The sequence below is a fragment of the Pelodiscus sinensis genome, unplaced genomic scaffold (assembly GCF_049634645.1).
Source record: "Pelodiscus sinensis isolate JC-2024 unplaced genomic scaffold, ASM4963464v1 ctg53, whole genome shotgun sequence".
Taxonomy (NCBI): Eukaryota; Metazoa; Chordata; order Testudines; family Trionychidae; genus Pelodiscus; species Pelodiscus sinensis.
Genome location: NW_027465900.1, coordinates 669,074 through 692,416, shown reverse-complemented (window position 1 = coordinate 692,416; position 23,343 = coordinate 669,074). Strand labels below are relative to the sequence as shown.

Below are 23,343 nucleotides of genomic sequence, written 5' to 3'. Positions count from 1 at the left end.
TTGCTTGCCTTCAGATGACTTTTCGAGTACTAAGTAGCTTTGCAGCAGCTCTGTGACAGAGGTTAGCATTAGAGATGGACAGAGGTAAGTAACATGAGCTGCTCAGGAGCATGTCAGGAGTCAGTGGCCATCAGGACTAGAAACTACTAGCTCCAGTCCCGAGCTCTTCACCATTTAATAATGCTTACTGAATGCTGCCTGTGCATCTGTCAGTCGGTCTCTCCTAGGGTCCATCTGAGACACATAAAACTCGTGTGTCCTGTTTGAAAAATAAAATTTGTTTCTGTTTTGCAGTATAAGTCTTCCAGAAAGTGTTCGAGTGGAAATGAAAATGATGAGGTGAGACATGCTGGCGGGTGGTAAATACTTCAGAAAACTCAGTATTTATCTGTGTTATTGCATCACCTAGGATCCCAGCCACAGGCGGGATCACGCTGTGGTTGGTGTGCTGCAAACATTCCAGCCTAAGTTCAAAGAGACCGTGATTGCATGCAGACCGATGGGTGCACAAAGGAACAATGAGGCAATGGAGTATGTGCAGGATTTGTACACATTAGTAATAGTCCAGATATTAAATGGAACAACAGTGATCTGTAGCCTGCTATATATATACACACACATACTGTACACAGTTATAGGTGCTTTGGATGAAGTGTCAAAAATTAATCACTATTCATTGCAGTGCTGAACAATAATAGACTATAATTTATTTAAATATTTTGGATGTTTTCTAAATTTTCAAAGATATATATTTACACATATGTGTAACAATACAAAATGCCCAGTGCTCACTTGATATTTATTTTTTATTATGAACACTTGCACTGTAAAAAAACAGAAGAAATACAGTTTATCTGACCGGTCCCGAACCAGGGAATCTTCCAGACCAGGGGAGATCACTGCCGGCCCGGCCCCTCTGTTGCTGCCAGCTGCAGGGCTGGGCCAGCATTGACCAAGCAGGGACTGGGGAGGGGACATTCGGGGAAGAGAGGGGGTGGTTGCAGAGCCTCATAGCTGGGGGCCAGGTGTGCAGACCCGCAGGAGTGCACCAATACCTGTGGCTGGCGGGCTGAGTCCTGGCCCCCTATACTGTGTCATCATCTGAGACTGTTATAACATGAAATATATGGCAGAATGCAGGAACAACAGAGCAGCAGGCTTACTATTCTTCAAGGAGTCCAGTCAAAAATTTAATTAATACTTTTTTTAATGAGCATGAAGTGGAAGCATTTCTCCTGGAATGGTGGCCCAAGCATGTAGGGTCATATGAATGTTTAGCATACCTGGCATGTAAATACTTTGTAATGCCAGCCACAGAAGTGCTATGCAAACACTTGTACTCATTTTCAGGTGCCGTTGTAAATAAGAAGCCAGAAGTATTATTTCCTGTAAATGTGAGAAACTTGTTTGTATTAGCGACTGGTCTAGACGGCGCTTGGTCCTGCCTGAGGGCAGGGGACTGGACTCAATGACCTCTCGAGGTCCTTTCCAGTTCTAGTGTTCTGTGACTGGCTCAACAAGAAGTAAGTCTAAGACAGGCCTGCACAACTCGGAAACTGGCGAGGGCCATAATACTCCAAAGAAAACAGCTGCGGGGCACAAGGGTAGGTTTGGGGAGGGAGGGGTGATACTTTATTAAGAATTTTTCAATTAAATCGGGCCTGCCTAACATACGGCTCCCAATGCCCTTACCCTCTCCTCTCCCAGCATCACCCTGTCCCCCTCCCACTGACACCTCCCCTCCTGCCCTTTTCCTCATTGTCTCCACTTGGCCCCCTGGCATTTGTCTCTCTTGCACCCTGCCCCTTGGTGCCTTCCCCTTTCTCCTGACCTGCCCCCCTCCCCTCAGCACAAGCCCCTTCCCCTCCCCTACCTGGCTTCTGCCTTCCAGTTTAAGGGGCTGCCGGAGCCTTTTTGAATCCAGTGGTCGCCAGCCATGACGTCACGCCGCCACATCTGCCGGCGTCCCACCCTCTGACTCGCGCCCCGCCTCCTCGCACTGGAGCTGCGTGGAGGCAGCCCGGTGGTGAGAATCGCTGCACTTCCTCCTCCCTGGCAGCGCTCGTCTCCTCCGCCTGGCCGGCGGATTGGATGGGGCCGCGATGCCAGTAGTCGTCACAGGCCGCACAGTGAGGCCTGGTCTAAGAGGACTTGTAGGCTCTTGTTTTACATTGTTTTGGTTTTGAGTGCAGTTATTTAACAAAAAAAATTACATTTGAAAGTTACGCTACATTACTTGCATGAGGTGAATTAAAAATACTGTTTGCTTTGTTTATCATTTTACAGTGCAAATATCTGTAATAGATACATTGAGCATTGTACTCTTTGTATTCTGTGTTCTAATGGAAAGCAATATATTTTAAAATATAGAAAAACATCCACAATATTTAATAAATTTCAATTGGTGTTTGTTTAATTTTGCAGTTAATCACATTTAATTTTGAGTTAATCACATGACTTGTCTGTGATTGGCAGCTCAAGATAATACCTAATGCATTCATGTTTAGCATTTGAATGTCTGGAATACAGTAACTAAACAGTTAACATTATTTTTTATATTCCTTTTTTTACCCCCATTTTTTGGTCTTGTTTTTCATTTCATTTTCAATATTTAAAGCAAAACCACTGGCAAACCATTATGTTGTCTGTTACCTTTCCATCTGCAAGGTCGGGGTTGCTGAAATATTCTTCCTTCACCATTGTCTTTTAACAATATGGTAACACACAAAACAGTTCTTTGGATTATTATAGGAGTTACCAGTTCAGCTCAAGTGTGAATGAAAAGATTAATATCTAATTAAAATCTGGAGAAGAATTGTATAGTGTAGAAAAAGCTGGATTTGAAAGAAAGATCCATTGACAACTTGCATTTTATTTTTGTGACCATCTTTAAGGAAATCTACACTAGTTCCAGTCTTTTTAGATAACCAAAATACTATTTCTAGATAAAGGTGTGTACTCTGAGACTTTAAAAAAAAAAAAAAAAAAAAAAAAAAATTTTACAACTAAATGAAAGGGGCTATATTTTAAAATAACATTAGCTTGAAAATGAAATAAATCGCAATGTATTTAATCAAGGATAGATTTAAACAATGTCCTGTGTATTGAGGTGTTAAAAATGTTTTACAATAGAAAAAACTCATTGTCAAATTATTGCTGTTATACATGTATGGAGTTTAGCTGAGTTTCAGTTTTCTTCATTTAGTCACTACCACATTGCCTGACACACACTTGAGGAAAAAATGTTGCGTGGGTCATGTGTCTTTTGTATGCGTTTTCATAATTTCATGTTAATACCCAGTTAGAATCATAATTTTCATTTTATAATTTCATCTCTTTGATTTCTTTTTAGCAAGACAGTGATAATACTAATGTGTCCCCACAGTCTCCTGTTTCATTTGAGGTACAAGTTTGTGTTTTGTTTTTTCTTTCAGTGAATGTTTGCTGTGTGTGCTAATTTGTTTTCATTGTGGTTCATTGTGTAAAAAATGCGTAGCCCTTGGCCAAATCAGAAAATGTTAATCAATGAGCTTTGCTTTGAAAGAGGAATTGAAATGTATGCACTTGTGCAATAACGTAAAAGCAGAATTAAATAGGAACCAATGACAGATTTCTTGTTAATTCCCTTAACTTGTCCTGCCTCCACTACCATCATGTCTGTCTTTCCCTCTCTGGTTTTTTTAAAGGTTGATCTATAAGAAAGAAGCATTTATTTTCTGCCTATCTTACTCTAGCAGACGAAAATAGCTACCGAAAAGAGAAATCAAAGCTGCCGTATTGAACAGAGCGTCAGTCCAGGCTGACCTACAAGTGTAGTTCGTCAGAGTGTTAGAAATAAGTTCTAGGTTTAGGAGCCCATCAAGTCCACAAAGAAGCCAGAGTTGTGAAAGGCCCCCCTCTAGAGAAGGGGTTTTACCCCCACAGTCCTGACTGCCTTATGCATTTTTTGCCCTGGCAGTGTGCTTCTCTGGCTGCTTGAGGCCTAAGACGAAAATGCTTTGTGGCTTGACCAGGATGTTTGACAGTGTCAGTTGCATTACAGTAGAGACTCAGGAAGTTAGTCCTGAAGGTGCTGCAGATCTACTTGTTTTTTTAAAGTTACAGACTAACACAGCTACACTTCTGAGAGCAGGAAGAAGAGACACCCAATGAAGCCAAAGCTTTCCATTCACTGTCAGATAGAGGTCATGATGCTGTGGATGTCTCCTGTAGACAGCGGAGGATTTCAAGCTTAGTAGGGATCTGAAGCACATTAGGGGACGGAGGAGTTGGAGTCTCCTTTCGCCACCTTTAGGGAGGGAAGACACCATTGTTCCAGCTTCTGAAAGAAATTTCTTCTTCAAAACAGAAAGATAGTCCCTCTTGGATTCATTCCACTCATCCCTCTGTGCTCCCATGGGTGTTCACACCAGATCATGATCTGCACTGTCAGAGCAAGGGAGAGACAGACTTGGAGTAGTAGCCCTCTACCTGCAAACAGCTCAGCTCACAATTACCTACCTATCCTGTCCTTTCCCATTGTTCTTTACGTGGTTCTGGCCTTGCTTCTACACACACGAGGCACCAAGTTAATGAACATTGGCTTTTATAAAGATTTAGTTAAATTGATGCTTGCCTTTATGTGGCTACACTTCATGTGTGTGTCCATGCAGAGGCGTACACTGGTTTAAACTGATTTAAAAACAGATTTGAGTTAAACTTGTACCCTTTTTGTGCTTGGAAGAGCTTTTGTCTTTCTCTCCTCTGTGGATAACAAGGCTTCCTTTGCTGCTTTCTTATTACAATGTTTTCCACACCGTTATAGCTTTTCAAACTAGTTAAAGCAGATTCTCCTGTCTTGTAAAGAGGATCAAAATGGATGTTGTGTTGTCATGGAAACAAAAGTTTATGGTGTGAAACCTATTTTTTTTTAATTTCACCTAAAATTGGAGAAAATTGCAGAAAACCCAATTTATTCTCTCTCTAACAGGATTATGAAAGGGCAGACGGTAACTCTCATGCTCCGTTTGGCCTCAAACCTAGGTCAGGTAAGGTGGTTTTCTCTAATATAGTATGCCACAACCAATCTTGCTTCCACATTGGAGCTTGAAGATAAGGATGGCAGAGATGTGATACTGGGACTCTGTGCAACAAATAGAAGGGGAGAGGCACTGCCCAGGACAGTGTCCATAGTTGACCTATGGCAAATACCCAGTTTGGAGGGGCATGCTTAGCTGCTCTGCCGAGCTCATAACTGCATGGTCCCTAAGCTTCATACTGATTTCTAGAGCCCTGTTAGGATACAAAATTTGTATCTGCATCTGATCTGCAAACACGGTCTGAATATTCACATACAGGTATCCATGCATGTAAAGCGGCTGTCTGTGGATGTGTGAGGTTCTATTGATTTGTCTTTTGTTTCTTTGGCTACCCTCTGCAGCAATGCTGAGGGAGTAGAGGGAGACAATGCAGAACCGCCACTTGTAATCAAGGGCTGGGAGTTTCACTGAGAGGCAGGTTATTGTCAAATGCCTATAATCGTTTGGCTCAGCACATTAGGTTGGTTTGTCCTTCGTACTTCCAGACAGCTGCTAACTCCCCTTAGAAAGATTGTGCCATATTTGAAACAGACCTTAATTTTCTGAACTCTAGGAAGCAAGTTTGCAAATATTTTTAGTTAGTGTTTTTTTTCTGAGGATTGCATCAGTCTTATGCATGTTCTAGATTAAGCATTTAAAGTATAGCTGTGAAATGCCACCTTGGCCATACAATGAGGAATTTCACGTGAACATCTGGGAGTTTCTGAGCTCATTGGGAAAAGCTTGCCTTACCTCTTTACAATATCGATTCAGGTCGACATTTTGCTGTCTTATCTTATTGTTCTTTGTTAATATTAGTTTGTAAATACTCAGTACCAACCTGCACCCTTCAGTTGGACATTTAGTGTCTTTGTGGCCAGTTCATTCTCTAATGTGTAGTGCATTATAAAGAGAGGAAGTTTTAAAGAAGTTTAGGCTTTGGGTATTTCTATAGATTTGGTGGCTAAGATACGAATATACATTTTTTAGGTGTAACATGCATGTCATAAAATGTCCAGAAGCAGTCTTGGCATTAGGAATAAGTTACATAAAATACCTATTATTGGAGATGTCTAGATTATTTCCTGCTAAACCAAAAAAAAAAAAAAATTTACAATATTCAAAATATTATGGACATTTTCCACGTTAAATACTGTAAAGGTGTTGGTATTTGCAAGCATGAGGAAAATTAAATAGTCACCTATACTTTTTTCCCCACCGTGTAAAGTGATAAACCAAATGCAGGCTAGAATATTTAATGATATTCTTTCCCTTTCAGCAGTGCAGCATTAAGAAGTTTGGTCAGTCAGAAAATTCATATTCCAATTCAGGTGGGCAAGAGGCGGCCAGTGGGCTGATTCTGGCCCACCAAGTCACCGGATCCAGCCCATGGCCACCTCACCAAGACCCTTAAGCATAGAGCAACTCAGAGTTTTAACAGCTGGCTGCTCTGTCCTGATGCTGGAGAAGGAGGGGGATAGCTCTGTGTTCTGGCCCTCTCTCCCAGCAAAATCTCTCTGTTCTCATTGGCTAGTTTCTGGCCAATAGGAGCTGAGAAATGTTGCTAGGGTCAGAGGCAGCATGTGAAGCCTGCCTCGGTCCTCCCGCTCCCCCATGCCTAGAGCAGACACATATGGAACAGCCAGCTGACCAGCCTGGAACTTCAGCAGACATGCAGAGAGCCTGCCCCAGGTTCCTGCAGGGCTGCTGGCTGAGAGCTGCCTGTGTAAGCGCTTCCTAGCCAGAGCCTGCCTCTGGCACCCTCTCCCTTATTGCCCCCCCAACTACCTGCCCCGGGCTACCACCCAAATCCTATGTGCCCCCTTTCCTCCTCCCAGGTCTCAACTGCCTCCCAGGCCTTTTACCCCTTCCTAAAGCACCTCCCCTGGTCCTCTCCTGCACTCCATTCTCATACCCCAAATCACAACCTCCTTCTTCACCCAAACTTCCTCTCAGACCCCACAACCCCTCCTGCACCCCACCCTAAGCTCCCTTCTGCATCCAACCTTCATCCCAGACCCCACACCTCCTCCATAGAAGTGAAGCCCTTGACCACTTTCCCAAAGTCTTGGAGTGGCCCCCCATTAAACATTATTGCTACCCCTACTCTTGCTTGTGGCTTCATAAACTTTCCCCTGTGACCTGTTTTTAAATATTTAAAAAAATAATTTAAGGTTATAAATAAATGTAAGGAGTTCCTTCCACAACAGTTCTACCCGGGGCTACAGTTAAAAAGCTGTAAGAAGAGATATTTTCAAAAATGAGTGTGGTATGCCCTTGCAAAAATGAAAGTATAGTACTGTATCAGACAGATTTCCAAGCACAAATGCAGCCATTTGAAGGAAGAGCCAATGTGCTTAGCTTTGAAAATTTAACACCTAAAGACTTCATGTTGCTGCTAGCCATTGAGCCTTGTGTTCTCGTAGTCACTTCATCGGATTGAAACATACTTGTCTTTACTGATGTATTTTTTCCCCGTGGTGGTGGTGGTCCAAATATTGTCTGTTTTATCTCAGCTTTCAGCCGTTCCTCTCGCCAGGACTATGGATCAGCAGACCCTGGATTTACAATGAGGAGGAAAATGGAGCATTTAAGGGAAGAAAGGGAGCAAATAAGACAGCTTCGCAATGTACGTGCCTATGACTTGCTGTCTGGGCTCAGGCTGGGGGGGCACACCCTGTGTTCAGTGAGCTTGCTTTTGCTTTGCACCAGTTTGTTTTCTATTTGTTGTTATAAAACCTTTTCTGCATGGCCCAGGGATTGCAGACAGCGGTGCAAGGGTGATGACTGCAGTGTTGTAACTCTGCCTTAGGAGTTGGCACATAACAGGTCTGTCCTGCCAGGGTGGCAGAAGGATGGCAGTGAGGCTACAGAAAAGGGGATGCAGTTGGGATGCCCTTACACCATGTCAATCTGGGCCACACCTTTGGCCCTTGAGAGATACATGTTGCTGTAACATGGCACAAGGAGAATGGTGAGCTGTGCACTCTGGTGTGTATCGGAAGAGTTGGCCCTGGGTTTCAAATCCTGATCATTGAATAATCAAATATAATTTGCGGGTAGGACTTTTGCAGAAAAGAGTGTGGATAATGTCAGTGTTTTGAAGAAATGTTTTACTATATGGTTCTCTACTGGCAAACATTTTGTAAGTTATGTTCATTATAAAAAAAGTTTTACCTCTTTTTTTATGCTGTTATTAAATAGTGGTTAGACAATACTGAAACTTAGAACAGTCGGTTCTTCTGGATGTCTTAAATTAATCCTCCGATTGCCAGCTGCGGTCATTGGAGACTGTACATGTCTAAAGGACACATGATGTACAGCGAGTTCAATTAAACACCAAATCTGTCATAGATAATACCAGGAGAGCAGCTCCAGCTTCTGCTGTAGTAACATTTTGCTCATGCCCAGTTAAGGTGTTGAGGAGCAGTGCTCCTAAGGTGTGTAATGTAGTGTGCTTCCTGCCCCTTTTTCCATGAAGGCTTGTTGTTTGGATGGTGGAAAGCACTTCCTCCTTCTCCCGATCTCTTGCTACACGAGTGTAGGTACTTCCATCCCTCACAGATCAGCTATCTCTTGTTGAATGGGTGACCCCTCCCCCCTACTCCAAAATACGCCTGTACGCCAACCCTGTGTTGTATGTGACCCCTCCAATAGAAGAAAAAAAAGTTGTTGCCCACGAATAACATGAATCAAACCCATAGCCTCCATATCTGCACGAGGCTAATGCTGCTTTTAGTCTGACATGTCTACCTACAAATCCTTCACCTTCAAAGAATTAATGTGCTAGCTCTCTATTCTATGGGCATTGACAGGAGCAGTAGATCTGCATGGGTGAACAGAGCACCATGGTAGCAGCTGCATGAGCTGCTACCTCAGTATACTTGTGAACATAGTCACATCATCAAAAACTGAGCTGGAGAAAAAACGGTTAATTATACAAAGACTGGATGCAGTAGCATAAGTCTCCACTTAGTATTGCGATTTTTAAACATGGATTATTGGATTATAAATGAAAGTAAAATTTCCTCAACTGTGGGACTGTTTTTACTGTGGACTTCTCTTCTGCTTGACAGAATCTTGAGTCGAGGTTAAAAGTCATTTTGCCAGATGACATTGGAGCAGCATTGATGGATGGGGTTGTTCTTTGCCATTTAGCCAATCACATAAGGCCACGTTCTGTTGCAAGTATTCATGTACCATCACCAGCAGTGGTGAGTCAGCTACATCATTTGTTTTTGATTGGAAGTGAAAGCAAACTGTTGGAAGTCAGCACTAGGAAATTGTGAATTCTCTTCCCCATATTAAATGGTTATATTATCAATTTCATCTTATTTTAGGATGCAATAAACAAGTATTTGTTGCTGTATTAAGGTTCAAGGGTTTAGTAGGCTATTATGTACCAAGTCTTTACAAAATTAGTTTAGTAACTTGTTTTCTAATACAACTGTTACTATATTTGCATCATGATTATAAAGTCTTTTTATAAATGCATAACAGAGATCTAACATCCTATCTTTACAGCCTAAACTCAGTATGGCAAAATGCAGAAGAAACGTTGAAAACTTTCTTGATGCTTGTAAAAAATTGGGCGTTCCACAGGTATTAATAACTTTATTGATTAATACACTTAATAATCCCAGACAGGGTGAGTCAGCATTTATTTTTCTGGGTTATTTAGAGAGCCTAGTGGATAAAATAGCAAAAAGGGAGTTGGGAGTCCTGTGTTACATTCCTAGCTCTGCAGCTGGCTTGCTGGGTGACCATGGCCAGGTCCCTTCCAGTTTCAGGGGTAATGAAATTGATCATCTGTATAAAATGCTTTAAGATCTGCTAGTGAAAAGCACTATAGGGTGTGTGTGTGTGTGTGTGTGTGTGTGTGTGTGTGTGTGTGTGTGTGTGTGTGTGTGTGTGTGTGTGTGTGTGTGCGTGTGTAAGTGTAAGTGTAAGTGTAACCGGGATGAAAGGGATTTTGCAGATCACAAGGTGCATTGACAGATACGTGGAAGAAGCTTGCTTGGCTCTCATGTGCCTCACCTCTACTCCTTGTTGCTAGTCCCTCACTTTCCTTTTACCCATTTTCATTCTTCCATCCCACTCCCTTTCCCCCTCCCCCCCATGACAGGAAATATTATGGGCCAAATTTTCTTCTCTGCATGAGGGGACAGGAAATTCCATGAGTTTGTGTTTGCAGTAGCCGCATGACTGTTCTTCCAGTGGCTGTTTAACTCCACGTCAGTAGGACGGGGAGGTGATTTAACACTGAAACCCATAGTTCCGAAGTATAGCCCTGTACTTCTGCACTGCTTGTGCGCCCATCCTTCATATGAGCACAGCTCCTACAGAAGTCATGTTCCCAATGACTCCCTGAAAGGCTGCTACCCACAACTCCAATTTGGTAGAGCAAAGAGGTTCATGTGGAGTGCAGTGCTTGTAAGAGAATTCCTATGGGTTGCGTGGGAGGTGATTCATTTTTTAATTTCAACCCACCAGCAGACTGTAATCATCTTCACAGACAAATCATAGTGGAGCTTCTTCAGGGACAATGAAGGAAGAAGTCTGACACCGAACCTGCACTACCTTACCCTCGCTCAGTTTTGTTCCCCCATGAGAGCATCTAGGAGTCTCTGGCCCTAAATCTTCAGTAAACTAAAACTGTCAGAAGCTTCTTTATTCTTAAACATTTTCACACACACAGACACACACCCTTAATTTTTGTTTTGCTCTAATTTACCAGGTTTTTTATATTTGTGTGTAATTTTTTCACACTACAGTTATCAGATCTTAGGTGAGATATAATTAACTTCTGAGCACCTTGTCATACTTAATAATATTGCTGTAGAGGTAGATGCATATGCAAACTTATTGACTAGCGAAGATTTCAGAACAATCTCTAATTAGTCACAGTGAGTTCTTTGAGTGCTGAAGTCTTCTAAAAGTACAAGCAATGCAGAATGATTGAAATATGATGCATGTACCATTTTATTTTTCAGGAAAGGCTTTGCCTGCCTCATCACATTTTGGAGGAAAGGGGTCTAGTGAAAGTTGGTCTTACAGTTCAAGCTTTGCTTGAACTACCTTCATCTAAAGCATCCCAGCTTTCCTCTGTCTAACGTGACTTTTGAAAACCAGGCAACTTATCATTGGTCTGTTGCTGCCAAGCAGTTCTGCTTCCTGAATGGGAACAGCCAAGCCATCAGAAGTAGTTTGTGCCCACACACTTTAAACAGAGCCTTACTTTGGAAAGATACATACAAACTTTAATTTCAAACTGACAATTACCTGAATATAAAGTTGTTCTGATGTTTTAAAACTTGGATGCACAAGAGAGTTTAACGGCATCAGATTCTGTGTCCAGGTAATATAAGTTCCCAGTTTTCCATTAATATTTCATGACCGTGTTTTTAAAAGCTGGATTTTTTTTTTTACTATAAATGCTGTTTTGTTTTATAAAGAATAATATGCACAGCAAACAAAGCCCTACTATAAAAAGTTTGTCAATCATTTGGTTCAAGTGTAAAGATAAAACAAAAGCCTCGCTACAGTATGATGGTGAAAATCTGAGTGACACATCACATTGAATCCATTTTTGTTTCATATAACTCTATATTTGAGTTCTTTATTTCTTGCACTTCTGACTGTAATTTATATACTTCTAACATCTCCATTATTTAGTTGGATGTATAATAATTACACAAAACATTATATAGCAAAAAGGGTTTTTCCAACCTAAGTTCGTGCCAAACTATTTTTTTAGTTGTACTGTAGATTGTTTACATGTGAAGTGCCTGTGTAATTGATGACTCTTGATAGTCTTAAACATTTTTGCAATTTCTTTTTCTGAACTAGATGCAATGGGAATTTTAAAATATTTTAATAGTTTTTTGTAAGGTCAGTAAATGATGCTTCACATTTTTGGTGTTATATGTTTTAAGTTGCACAAATTAATTATGTTGTCTAATGATTGGAAAATAATGTAAATACATGTTATTTATGCTATTTAATTTAGTAATACCCAATCACTTTTGTTTTAATGTATTGTTAACAAAAATTGTCACTTTGAGTTATTTTTTCCTTGTTTGGGACAAACCATGATGTCCAGAGATAAATCAGAAGGGTGTGGGCTAGGGACCAGTACGTAATAATCATTAAGGATGTTTTGATAAAGCTGCCAAAATCTCAGGTTTATGCTGTGACTTTCAGAATTTTACATTATGTTGGTCCATTAGATTTGTACATTATCAGAAATCACCACAAGTTAGATTAAAAGAGGGGGCTAGGAATCTTTATATTTTTCCAGCGTTTACAGGTTTGTTTGAAAGGGACTTAATTTGGGAAAAACTGCCTGCATGTCACGTCGCACATTCACTTTGCACCAATGCTTCTCATTTGCACCATTGTCGCCAGTTATCAGCGGTTAACTCTGTGCTGAAAATGTCACACACTTTGGGATAAATGTAAAAACAAAAAATCCCACAACAGAAACTTTTTCATACTTGGCTAGATATAAGTACTTGCTTCTACATCTTTTCTGACTGATATATCCCCACAGTGTTCTGAGAACTTTCAAAATGATAGACAGTTGACTCCCTTTCTTTCTGATGTGGTTCTGTTTTTTTCCTTCCTCCCAAACAAATTTACCTTCTTAGTAAATATATGACTCAATGAAAAATGGTTGGTTCTGGGTCAGTGTGTTTTCAGACAGTTACTTTAGACCAAGGGGTAAAATTTTGTGTGCCAGATGATGTCAAGATAATTAATTGATGCTCTTTTGCCAATTGACCTAAAACTGTTTTGTTACATTTGGCTAAGGAATAAGGAAGAAAATATTGATTTGGTTTTTCCTTGCTGTCTTTAATTGAAGCAATAAAGCCAGGTGAGAAGACTGCCTAGAGCAGGGGGCTGGACTTGATGACCTTCTGAGGTCTCTTCCAGTTCTATGATTCTATGATAAGACAAACAAACATCTTGATAGCTAAAATATCTAGAAGATACAATTATTTTAATGCTCTTTAACTAAAATCCATTGAAATTAAAATAATTCATGGAGTCTTGGTAGCATATGCTGTTTATAAAGTGTATTCTGAGATACAGCTCATTAAAAAAACCCAATGCTCTCTTTATAAAATCATTCCTATATAACAACATCTGGTACTCATGCACAAATTGAAAACGGCTCATTAATGTTTGGCCATTAAAATAAGTTTAATTTACCTTTCCTCTAAATTATCCTTTTTATTTATCTTAATTCACATTCATAGGAGAGATTCATTTAAAAAATGAAGGGGTAAATGTATTCTCATTTTACATGCATGCAATATCAGGGAAAAATTAAATTTAGTTGAGATTAAAATGAACAAGCAAATTTAGTTTAGTAAGCAGATTTTGGGTTGTTACGTTGTGCAGGTACCGGGTTGGGGAGCACTCACCACCCAGTTCCTGCACAGCCGGATGAGCGCTCCCCCTGCCCCGTCCTACGGCTGCGGAGGAATCGGGTGGTGAGCTGGTGTGTTTAAAAAAAAAATTGTATACCCCGTGGAGGGGTGGGGGAGGGTGGGGGTTTGTAAAAACGAATATAACCCATGGGTTATATTCGCTAAATTACAGTAAGTTTCAGACTTATGTAATCGCTAAACTGGATAATGCAAACGCTTGTTGGACTGTTTAAATACGTTCACCAATCCTCAGTGACATTTCAGTTTTCCAGATGGAATTAAGTTTCCTCTGCAAAGTCTGCTGAATACAACGCAAGCCTCACTTAATACCACTTCTAGTCAGTTTGTTTTGTGTATCTTTTGTGGAGTATTGTAATGTGTGAAGAGAGGAAAATGTTTTATGTCTGAATGTAAACACTAAGTCTAGCTGTCAGAGTAGTGTACGCTAGCTTCACTTAAAAAAAAAAAAAAAGCAGTTTTCCCTAAAGAGCTTTAAATAGTTTGACAGTTAAAAAAATACTGTTGATATCATTACTGTATTTCATTTACATTTGACTGTTCATACGTACAGTGAAATAATTAAGAAATTTTTAATATTTAAAATGTTCATAATCGTAAGTATTGCTGAAATAGCTTTGCTTTGTTATAGAAACTATCCAAGCCCCCGTTTACCCCCTCTGAAAGGAATCAAACCTGAGAGAAGAGGCGAAGCATGGAGGATACTCCAAGATTCTTCTTGGGGAATTTCCTGCTTATCGGGTCACATTAGAAAAGTTTGGTGTCCTTTAGAGTGAGCCCATAAATCTACAAGGAAAGGACACCAAGATCTGCATGGTTCTCTTCAGTTCCCCCCCCAGACGTAGTATGGCTTTGGAGCACCGTGCTGAAATTAGCTATGCTGCCCCATAGCCATTTGGTAGCGTACACCTGGGAGAATTCTGTGCCCCAAATTAAAAATTCTGCACAGTGTTAAAATTCTGCTTTTGTCAAAATAACATTACGTAATCACATCACTTTCAATTATTTGGGTAATTTGTTTCAAAACACCTTTCAGCAACTACGTCTGCAACAATGCAGACTGCCCAAAAGATTCCCGCCCGGAGGCAGAACGTTAAAGCCCTACAACAACCTAGTCCCTGTTACGCTGGCTTCTCCCTCTGAGCCAGGCTGTGGAGCACCCCATGGCCCATACGTCTGCACCACCTCTCCCCTCAGAGCCCAGCCATGGGGCACCCCCAGCCCAGACACCCTCACCCCAAAAAAATCCTCTGCAGGGTTCCCTGGTACAGACCCCCCCTACCCTGAGCCCAGTCACAGGGTCAGACACCTGCTCCCCAGCCCAGACACTTGCACCTCCTCCTGCCCAGGGATTTAGAGTCTCATGCTGGCTCACAGGCTTGTATGGAGTTTCCTGCATGCTGGGAACCGCAGCTGCCCAGAACATGCCCTCTCCGCTCTAGCAAGATCCTGTATTGGAGAGCTGGGCTTTGTTGGACCCAGTGGTCCCAAATGTCAGCCAGCAGTTCTGTAGCACCAGTTCTGCAGGGAAAAAGGGAATTCTGCACAGATTGTGCATTGCAGATGATGCAGGATTGCCCCAGGAGTGGTGGCAGCTTCAGAAGCGACTGACAAGGGATCCATGCTTTTAAGAGATGAAGGAACAATACCCCCAATCTGGAAATGGGAGAGGCATTACTGCCTACAGCCCATCTTTTCCCCCCACCTCGGACTGCCATCCCCACGACTGCAATTCAGAGGGCGAGGGAGTGGCAAGGTTCCTTAGGGCTCTCATGGATGATGGCTAGATTTCTGTGCACAAATCAGAGTTCTGACCGGGATGCAGTGTGGCAGGGCCTGGCCTTTCCCTCGGGTTAGTCCAGCCCGCTCAGTGGAAGTCACAGTCCCTGTCATCCTCTCATAACAGGCAAGGAGAAAGCAGCCCAAGGATGCCCCCAGCTTTCATCATGGACTGTGATATTGCATGTTTGGAATTTTTCTTAAATGTCACTAATCACAAGTAGCCGCCATATAATACTTTTATTTATTATCTATCTCCATTTCTAGCTGCATCTGCTTACAGACTCACTAACTTTCCCCTCTCATGCCCCCAGTAACCTTCCCCCCATTAGTTTTCCACATGGGAAACTGTCACATAGTTCAGCAGTGAGGCGTCTAAGAGATCCCCACATCCTGCCCATTAGAAACACTGTTTCCATTCTGTGTAGGACCGTGTGTGGTGACACGGATTGCACCGTTTGGTGAGGGCTTCAGAGCACTCAGCATTGGCTTGACTTGAGTAGGACTAGTTATGCCAACAGTAAGAGCTTTAGGGAATCTCACTCATTAAGGCTTGACAGTTACAGTGCTGTAGGAGTTATTTACGAACTAATTATTCAAAGCCAAGTTACTGCAATAAAACCACAGTAAGGCATGTTTAGTGATTTATTACATGTCTGAACATACCAAAATGTTTTCTTTGGCCCCAGCATGTTGTCTTTTTCCCCATAGATGGACAGGGTATTGGCATGGCTCCAGTGCAACCCACAGGAATGTTGTGTCCTTCAAGGGGTAAGATTATTAGTGAGGTCGTTTCTAGTTGATTGTACCCTGTTTTAAGTAATGGCATTAAAGTGTTTAGTTCAAGGTGACAAAATGACTTCAACCTGTCAGAAATACACGTACTGACATGTCTCAGTGGTTTGCATATAGATAATTAAAGGTTGGAGTGGCTAGATCTGTGACTTTGATTTGCACTGTACATAGGACTGCAGGTCATTGACCGACAAATAGGCTCAGATATGTCCAGATTTTTAAAGCTCTTCCATAATATAACCAGGAAGGACCTACCTCAGAGGTGGCCAACCTGTGGCTCCAGATCCATACGCGGCTCCTTGCTTAGGTACCAAATCCAGGGCTGCAGCTACAGGTGCCAACTTCCCACTGGGCTGGAGGGTGCTCACTGTTCAACCCCCAGCTCTGCCCTAGGCTCTTTCCCCCTAGGATCCTGCCACTTCCTACCCTCTCCACAGAGCCTGTCACACCCTTGCTTCCCCCCTCCAGTGTCTGCCACTGAGACACAGCTGATCCCAGTGGCAGGAGGAAAAGAAGGAGGCACTGACTGGTGGGGCTGCCAGGGGCTGGGATGTGCTGAGAGCGGTGGTGGGGAGATGAGCAAGGCTGGTGACATAGAACGGTGGCTCTTTGTCAATGTGCGTTGGTACATTCTGGTTCCTCCTCAGGTTTAGGTTGGCCAGCCAGACCTACATAATGTACTGCATAAAGGAGTAGGTTAAGAAAGGAATAGTAGTAATCGTTTAGCTGTATCATGAATTGTAAGGAAGTGCCAGGAAGACGGGAAGAGCTGCAGGGTCTCAGTGTGGACAAGACGAGGGTGCAGGAAGGAGCATTATTTTAGGATTACTAGGAACTAGGGAACCTTTCGAGAAAAGAAGGCCTAAAATGGAATCATCATTTCTTGCATGTGAAATTCAAACTGGTAGAGCGGAGCACATGGTCCATTAGGGATGAATTTAAGTGGGATATTCTATATCCTAGTGAAAAGGAGAGGAAAGAAGTTTGGAAAGTACATATTGGAGCAAGGGAGGAGCAGTAAAACATAAGAATCCCTTCAAATATAACACATGAATGAAAGCAAGAACTGAATAACAAAATGTAAGTGCTTATATAAAATATGAGACGTTTAAATACTAACATGGGTGAACTAAATTGCCGGGCATTAAATGAGGATATTGATATAATAAACATCCTGAAAACTTGGATGAAGATAATCAACGGAGGACACAAATACCAGAATCCAAAGACATATGAAATGATGAAGTCTAAATGGATTTTTTATTACTCAAGAAATAGATCTTGGATTCATTGTGGATAGTTCTCTGAAAACATCTGCTCAATGTGCAGCAGCCAAAATAGCAAAAAGAAATGAGAAACCATAAGGAAAGGGATAGATAAGAAGATAGTGTCATCGTGATATTACACACATTTGTACTACTGCATGCCTTTCTGGTCACTCCATCTCAAAAAAATATTAGAATTAAAAAAGATTCAGAGGACAGTAAAACTTATTAGGAGTATGGAACAGCTTCCATATGAGAAGAGATTTAAAAAGACTGGGAGTGTTCAGCCAAAGAAGAAAACGACTAAATGTGAGTGAGAGCGGTCTGTAGAATCATGACTGGTGTGGAGAAGTGTTATTTCCCCCTTTCCGTAAAGCAAGAGCCAGGGGCCCCAGGATGACATTAATCGGCAGCAGGCTGGAAACAGATGTTTCGCACCGAGCACAGCCAGCCTGTGGGACTTGCTGCCTGGGAACGCTGTAAAGGCTAAAAGTCTCTAGTCCTTTTCTGACCCTAGCTGTAAGTTCAAGAACCATTAGTGGCCATTAGCCAAGATGATCAGGGATGCAGCCCTGTGCTCTGGGTGTCCCTAAAGCTCTAGCTGCCAGAAGCTTGGACTGAAGGGACCAGGGGATGGCTCCTTCGAAATTGCCTTGTTCTAATCATTCTCTCTGAAGCATCTGGCTGTGGGCACTGTCAGAAGACAGCACATGTCCATTCTGCTCTTCCAGGCAAGTCCTCCGTAGGCCACTCTTCATAAAGTGCCACTCTTCTTTGCCTCTACCTGGAGTTTATCCCTAAAATAATTTGAGGTTCACATAAAACAAGCTCCTTATTGGGATTTTTCCCAAAACAGCAATGCTGCTGAGGAAGAGAGTGGACGTCACTCTCTTGATGTCCAACAGGCACTGGCACGCTGTGTGCAGAGAATGAAAGCAAATAGGAACCCACCAAGACTGTTTAGCACCTTATCAGAGCAATCAAGGACTCCAGGATTATCCATGCACAGACTCTGCAAAAGGAACTCAAGCTGCACCATCCTTTCCTCCCAAGTAACATGTTTCTCTCACACATCTCGGAAGGGGGGAGAGCCCGATTCCCTGGAGTACAGACAAACCTCTACAACCATGGCGTCCAACCAGCTCTGAAGCAGTAGCCACTATAGTGGCCCACACTCCACTGGCCAAATAGCCACATTGTTTGAGCCAACTTGCCACATGTGGCTAATGGTTAGTATGTTGGACACCACGGCTCTACAGCATCTCTGAGATGAACTCTACTAGCTGTATCCACAAGGCAGCTACTTTGGAACTCGCCATATATTCAGATGCTACACGTTGGCCCATACCTGTGCTGCAGATATAGCTGTGGGAACAGACATGCATGCCCTCTTCATCCTTGTGAAGCAGGAGGTGGAGACTACTGCTTACTAATTTCCCATGTGTGGGGTGCACATAGGAGCCGTCACTCAAAGAAGAAATGGAAGCAGGTTACCTGGAAGTGGAGGTTTTTTGATATGGGTGGTCCCTAATTGTATTTCACTGCCCACTCCATCCCCTTTGCGGTGGCTGATGGCTGGATTTGCTGTAAGAACAGACTAAAAAAGCATCTGTCTGCACGGTGCCTTATACTCTTGGTTCAGAGCATGAGGAGAGCAACTGCACACATGTAAACCAACAGACGTTGCTTACTAAAAATCTTCAGAATCATGGGTGGGGCATATCCTTACACACGTGTGGAACACGGATAAAGACCACACATCCTGAAGAACCTCTAGTTAGAGGTAAGCAACCTCTCGACCATTTTCTGCACTGAGTTAGTCCGAGGTGTGCATCCTTTTTGGAAATCCTGATCTGTTACTTCCAACAACTTCAGCTGAAAATGGCATGCTGGTTGTTTTAAAAAGTCTCACGTAAATAAAGGAATACCACTGAGCTCTGAGATTGTAAAGGGTATGGACCATTAGAACTTGTCAAGAGGATATGTACAGTTTTGTGGGGCATAGAATTTCCAGCAGGGTGTCTGTGGGCTGCACTGCAGACCAGATTTATTCAGAGGATAAGTTAGCCTGGTGCAGCAATGGGAGTGGGGAGAAGAGCGGGCAGATGGCTTGGAATTAGTGTAGTTCTCGGGGGAAGGCAACAGCTCCCAGTTCTGGACCCACGTCTCTCTGTAAAGGCCATAGCAAGTATAGAATTTGCTTCCTGAGTCTCCCAAAGGCTAGGGAATCTAGTCCTGCAAGGCGTTCATGGCTCGCTGCCTTAGCTCTGCCAAGCGTCCTTTCCAGCCATTCCTCCCACCCCTTGTGACCATGCTTGTGGGATGACAGTAACATCTGCTCGCTCCCTCTTCATCTCACTGATTGAGCTCCATGTTAGAGATCAGAAACAAGGGAGGGGACATTGAGGTCACAAAGTCCTTTTCGTGTATTTCCTTTTTGCCAGCCACCAAGGAAAGAGAGATCCCTTCCCATGCCTTTCTGGGCACATCTACCCTTCCTAGAGCATTGGGCAGCACCCAACCAGGGCCTGCCCCGAGATCAGTTCTGCAAACGAAATTCCTGTGTACACGTAAGGGGGCTAGGATTCGGTGGCTGAAAAAACCCAACGCCTCTTTTGTGGAGCAGTATCCTTTGTAGGGACAGCAGATAGTTATTGGGGGAAGTGAAAGCTGAGTGCGCATTTTCCAGTAATTTTCACACGCACACACAAAAATACTGTTATCCTGGACTCCTGAAAGGAATGTTCATCGAGAGAATGCAGTGCTGCGAACAAGAAGACATTTCCCTGGTGTTAGTTGCTTCTCTACTCCAGTTTGTCCTCATATGAAAAGAAACCGTGTTACCACTCCTGGCCATTACATGCCTAGCACATAGTTTAACATAATATGCACGCAATACATTTATAGTGGCATCTTCACACTGGTGGGGAAAACATGTATATCGAATGCACAGCATTTTTTAAAAAATACACTGTTTTATGTAGCTATTTTGGTGATATGCATGTGAAAAGAAAACATTACGCTTTTATTTCTAATGTGGAAATTGTTCTTTCCACATTGGCCCCGTGTCTAAAATCAAGATGCTTCCTTCTTAGTTTAATTCAAGTCAATGGCTTTAATTTTTACTTTGTAGACTAGTGCTTTGTATGGGTTTAAGAAGATACTTTCTATAGAGCATTTCTGTTAACACACACTGAAATTGTAGTTTTGTTACACTGTGTTTCACTTTTTTTGTTATTTTCTAAAACACACTTGAGTTCATAAAAGCCACTTGATCATTTTTAGGTGGAGGAGAAAGCAATAATGACCAAGATGGCATCAGTCACTATGTCTACACTGTAATGCTATTTCAGGATACTGGGGTGTCCCAAAATAGCAGTCCATATCTTAACAGCAAGCCTGTTGTTTTGGGCTCATTATTCCGACGTCCCAGTAAACCTCATTCCACAAGGAGTAAGGGATGTTTCTGAATAGCAACTTATTTCAAAATGTGGCTATTTCAAGCGACAATGCAGTGTTGATGCACCCTGAATGATTTTCTAATTGCTTTTAAAGTATATTGAAATTAACAGTTTTCGACAAGCTTTCTTTAAATCTAGCCTTCTGAGCCACACATCTGCCTTGAGGGCGGGGGGCTGGACTCGATGACCTCTCAAAGTCCCTTCCAGTCCTATTATTCTATGATTCTATGATCTGAATGCCAGTCCTCGAAAAGCTTTAGAAAACATCCTTATTTTTCTGAGAAGTCATAAAAAAGCAGAATTGTTGAAACCTCACACAAATTAAATCCTGATGGGTGATGTTCTAACCCATTGAAATCAGTTTCAAAACTCTGCGTGACTTCAGGGGAACTTCCCCAGAGCATGTATTACAGAGCAACCTATCTGACACAATCTGTTGGCACTTAAGATACAGTTAAGGCTTCCCTAGGGGAAGTGTAGTAATATCAAACAGCCAGACAGATCAAGTACATGGTGGTAACCACGCAAGTGTGTGTTTCTGTTGAGGGGGGGGGGTTCGTTTAAATCAGTCATTTGCGTAGAATGGCAGTTTTTGTTTTGGGCCTGACCATGTAGCTGAGACATGGAATTGATGCTGGACCATGGAAGTTCTGTTGGTAAAGCGCAGGAAGGATCAGGCCTTTCTTTGTAAGTATTAGTACAGGTTTGTTTAGTAAACCCGTATACTGTAGTAAGCATTGATAGGGCATTGCCACAAGAGGGGAGGTTTCCACGTGGCCCCTGTTTTGTGTTGCATCTACAGTATATGTGTGTACTGTCTGTGTAGTACGTACACAGACATTGTAAAGGGATTGTTTGGTGACTAGTGTGGGATTCATGTGAATTTTAACTATTATGTAATCTGTAGAGCCAAGAACATGTGATTGCTTAAAAACCATGTTACAAGATCAGTTGGTCAGTATTCACATATTTTGTTTTGTACATTTTTTATTTCTTATGAAACTCAGAAAACACAATATAACCAAATCAGCAACATGTAAATGTATGCAAAATTTACAGTGATTCTGAGTCAGATATCTGGAAAGTGATCATATAAGTAGCAGCAAATGCTTAAATTGTGTTAAATATTTGTAACACAACTATTTGATATTGCATTTTAATCCATTCTGCATTTCATATTCCATAACCCTTATCCCTCCGTTTTGAAGTTCGCCTACATGTACAATTCTGTATCTTGAGTCTTTTAATTTTCAGGACTTCCATTATTGCTGGTGCTTCCAACGTGCATCTGTTTCTTTGGAAAACAACTCTACTGTTATTTTTTGTAAATAGTTTTGTATTGAATTTGCATGGATAAACCCCTCCCCCCGCCCAAAACCAGTGTATATATTCTATGTATAAAATACAAACTGTTTCATAACTTCCACGTAGCCGAGTTATTCATTTTAATCGTTTGTCTAATGATGTGTGACTTATCAAATTCTGATTTACCTGCTGTTCAGCCAAATCCCCTTTTAAAGCAGGGGTGGGGAACCTTTTTCCATCAGAGGCCACTAACCCACAACAAAAGGGAGTCGCAGCCACACACGGCGCGGATGCAAGCTCTAGGAGGGTTAGGGTGAGGAAGGGGGTTCTGACCTTGGGCAGGGGTTTTGGGGGAGGGTTCAGGCTGAGGCTAGAGGTTCAGGTGTGGGGGGAGTTAGGGTACTGGTTCTAGCCAGAGCCTGTTCCCTCAAGTACTCCCAATTGGACGCACAATGGTGCTCAGGGAGGGTACCCCCGCCCTGATGCTGCTCCCAGAAGCTGCCACAGCGGCACTGCATGTTTCCTGCAGTGAGGCAAGCTGGCACTTGCAGTTCCAGCCTGGGACGGGGGGGAAGGGGACGTGCTGACACTCGGGGCTTCCGGTCCACAGCCAATTTCTGCACCACAGACCGCCCCAAAGAAAGCAGGGACCTGATCCGGCCACAAGTCTCCCACCCCTGTTTTAAAGGCCAGTGCTCATGTCTGAGGCAACAATGAAGAGTTTTTACAACACAACTTTTGTTCTCAGAGAACCATAGAGCTGGAAGAGATCGCAGGAGGTCAAGTCCAGCCCCCTTCCCAAGGCAGGACCAATCCCAACTGAATCAACCCGGCCAGGGCTTTGTCAAGCCGAGACTTAAAAACCTCCAGGGATAGAGATTCCACCCCCTCCCTAGGGAACCCATTCCAGCGCTTCACCGCCCGCCTAGTGAAATAGTTTTTCCTAATATCCAACCTAGACCTCCCCCACTGCAACTTGAGCCCATTGCTCCTCTTCTGCCATCTGCCCCCACTGAGAACAGCCTCTCTCCATCCTCTTTGGAACCCCCCTTCAGGAAGTTGAAGGCTGCTCTCAAATCCCCCCTCACTCTTCGCTTCTGCAGACTGAATAAGTTCAAATCCCTCAGCCTCTCCTCGTAGGTCATGTGCTCCAGCCCCCAAATCATTTTGGTGCCCTCAACTGGCCCCTCTCCAATGCGTCCACATCCTTTCTATAGTGGGGGCCCCA

General features: G+C 42.6%; 1 protein-coding gene across 2 annotated transcripts in view; it reads left to right on the top strand.

Annotated features, from left to right (window-relative positions):
• LOC142824386 (leucine-rich repeat and calponin homology domain-containing protein 2-like) overlaps positions 1–22,236 on the top strand; it is a 50,163-nt gene extending 27,927 nt beyond the window's left edge. For both annotated transcript variants that reach the window (XM_075916249.1, XM_075916250.1), the window contains 7 exons: positions 295–339; positions 3,353–3,403; positions 4,970–5,027; positions 7,574–7,686; positions 9,134–9,271; positions 9,582–9,659; positions 11,051–22,236. In XM_075916249.1, coding sequence (XP_075772364.1) covers positions 295–339; positions 3,353–3,403; positions 4,970–5,027; positions 7,574–7,686; positions 9,134–9,271; positions 9,582–9,659; positions 11,051–11,170 — 603 coding nt within the window. In that variant the 3' untranslated portion in view covers positions 11,171–22,236. The remainder of the gene's footprint in view (positions 1–294; positions 340–3,352; positions 3,404–4,969; positions 5,028–7,573; positions 7,687–9,133; positions 9,272–9,581; positions 9,660–11,050) is intronic.
• Positions 22,237–23,343: the final 1,107 nt, after the last annotated feature.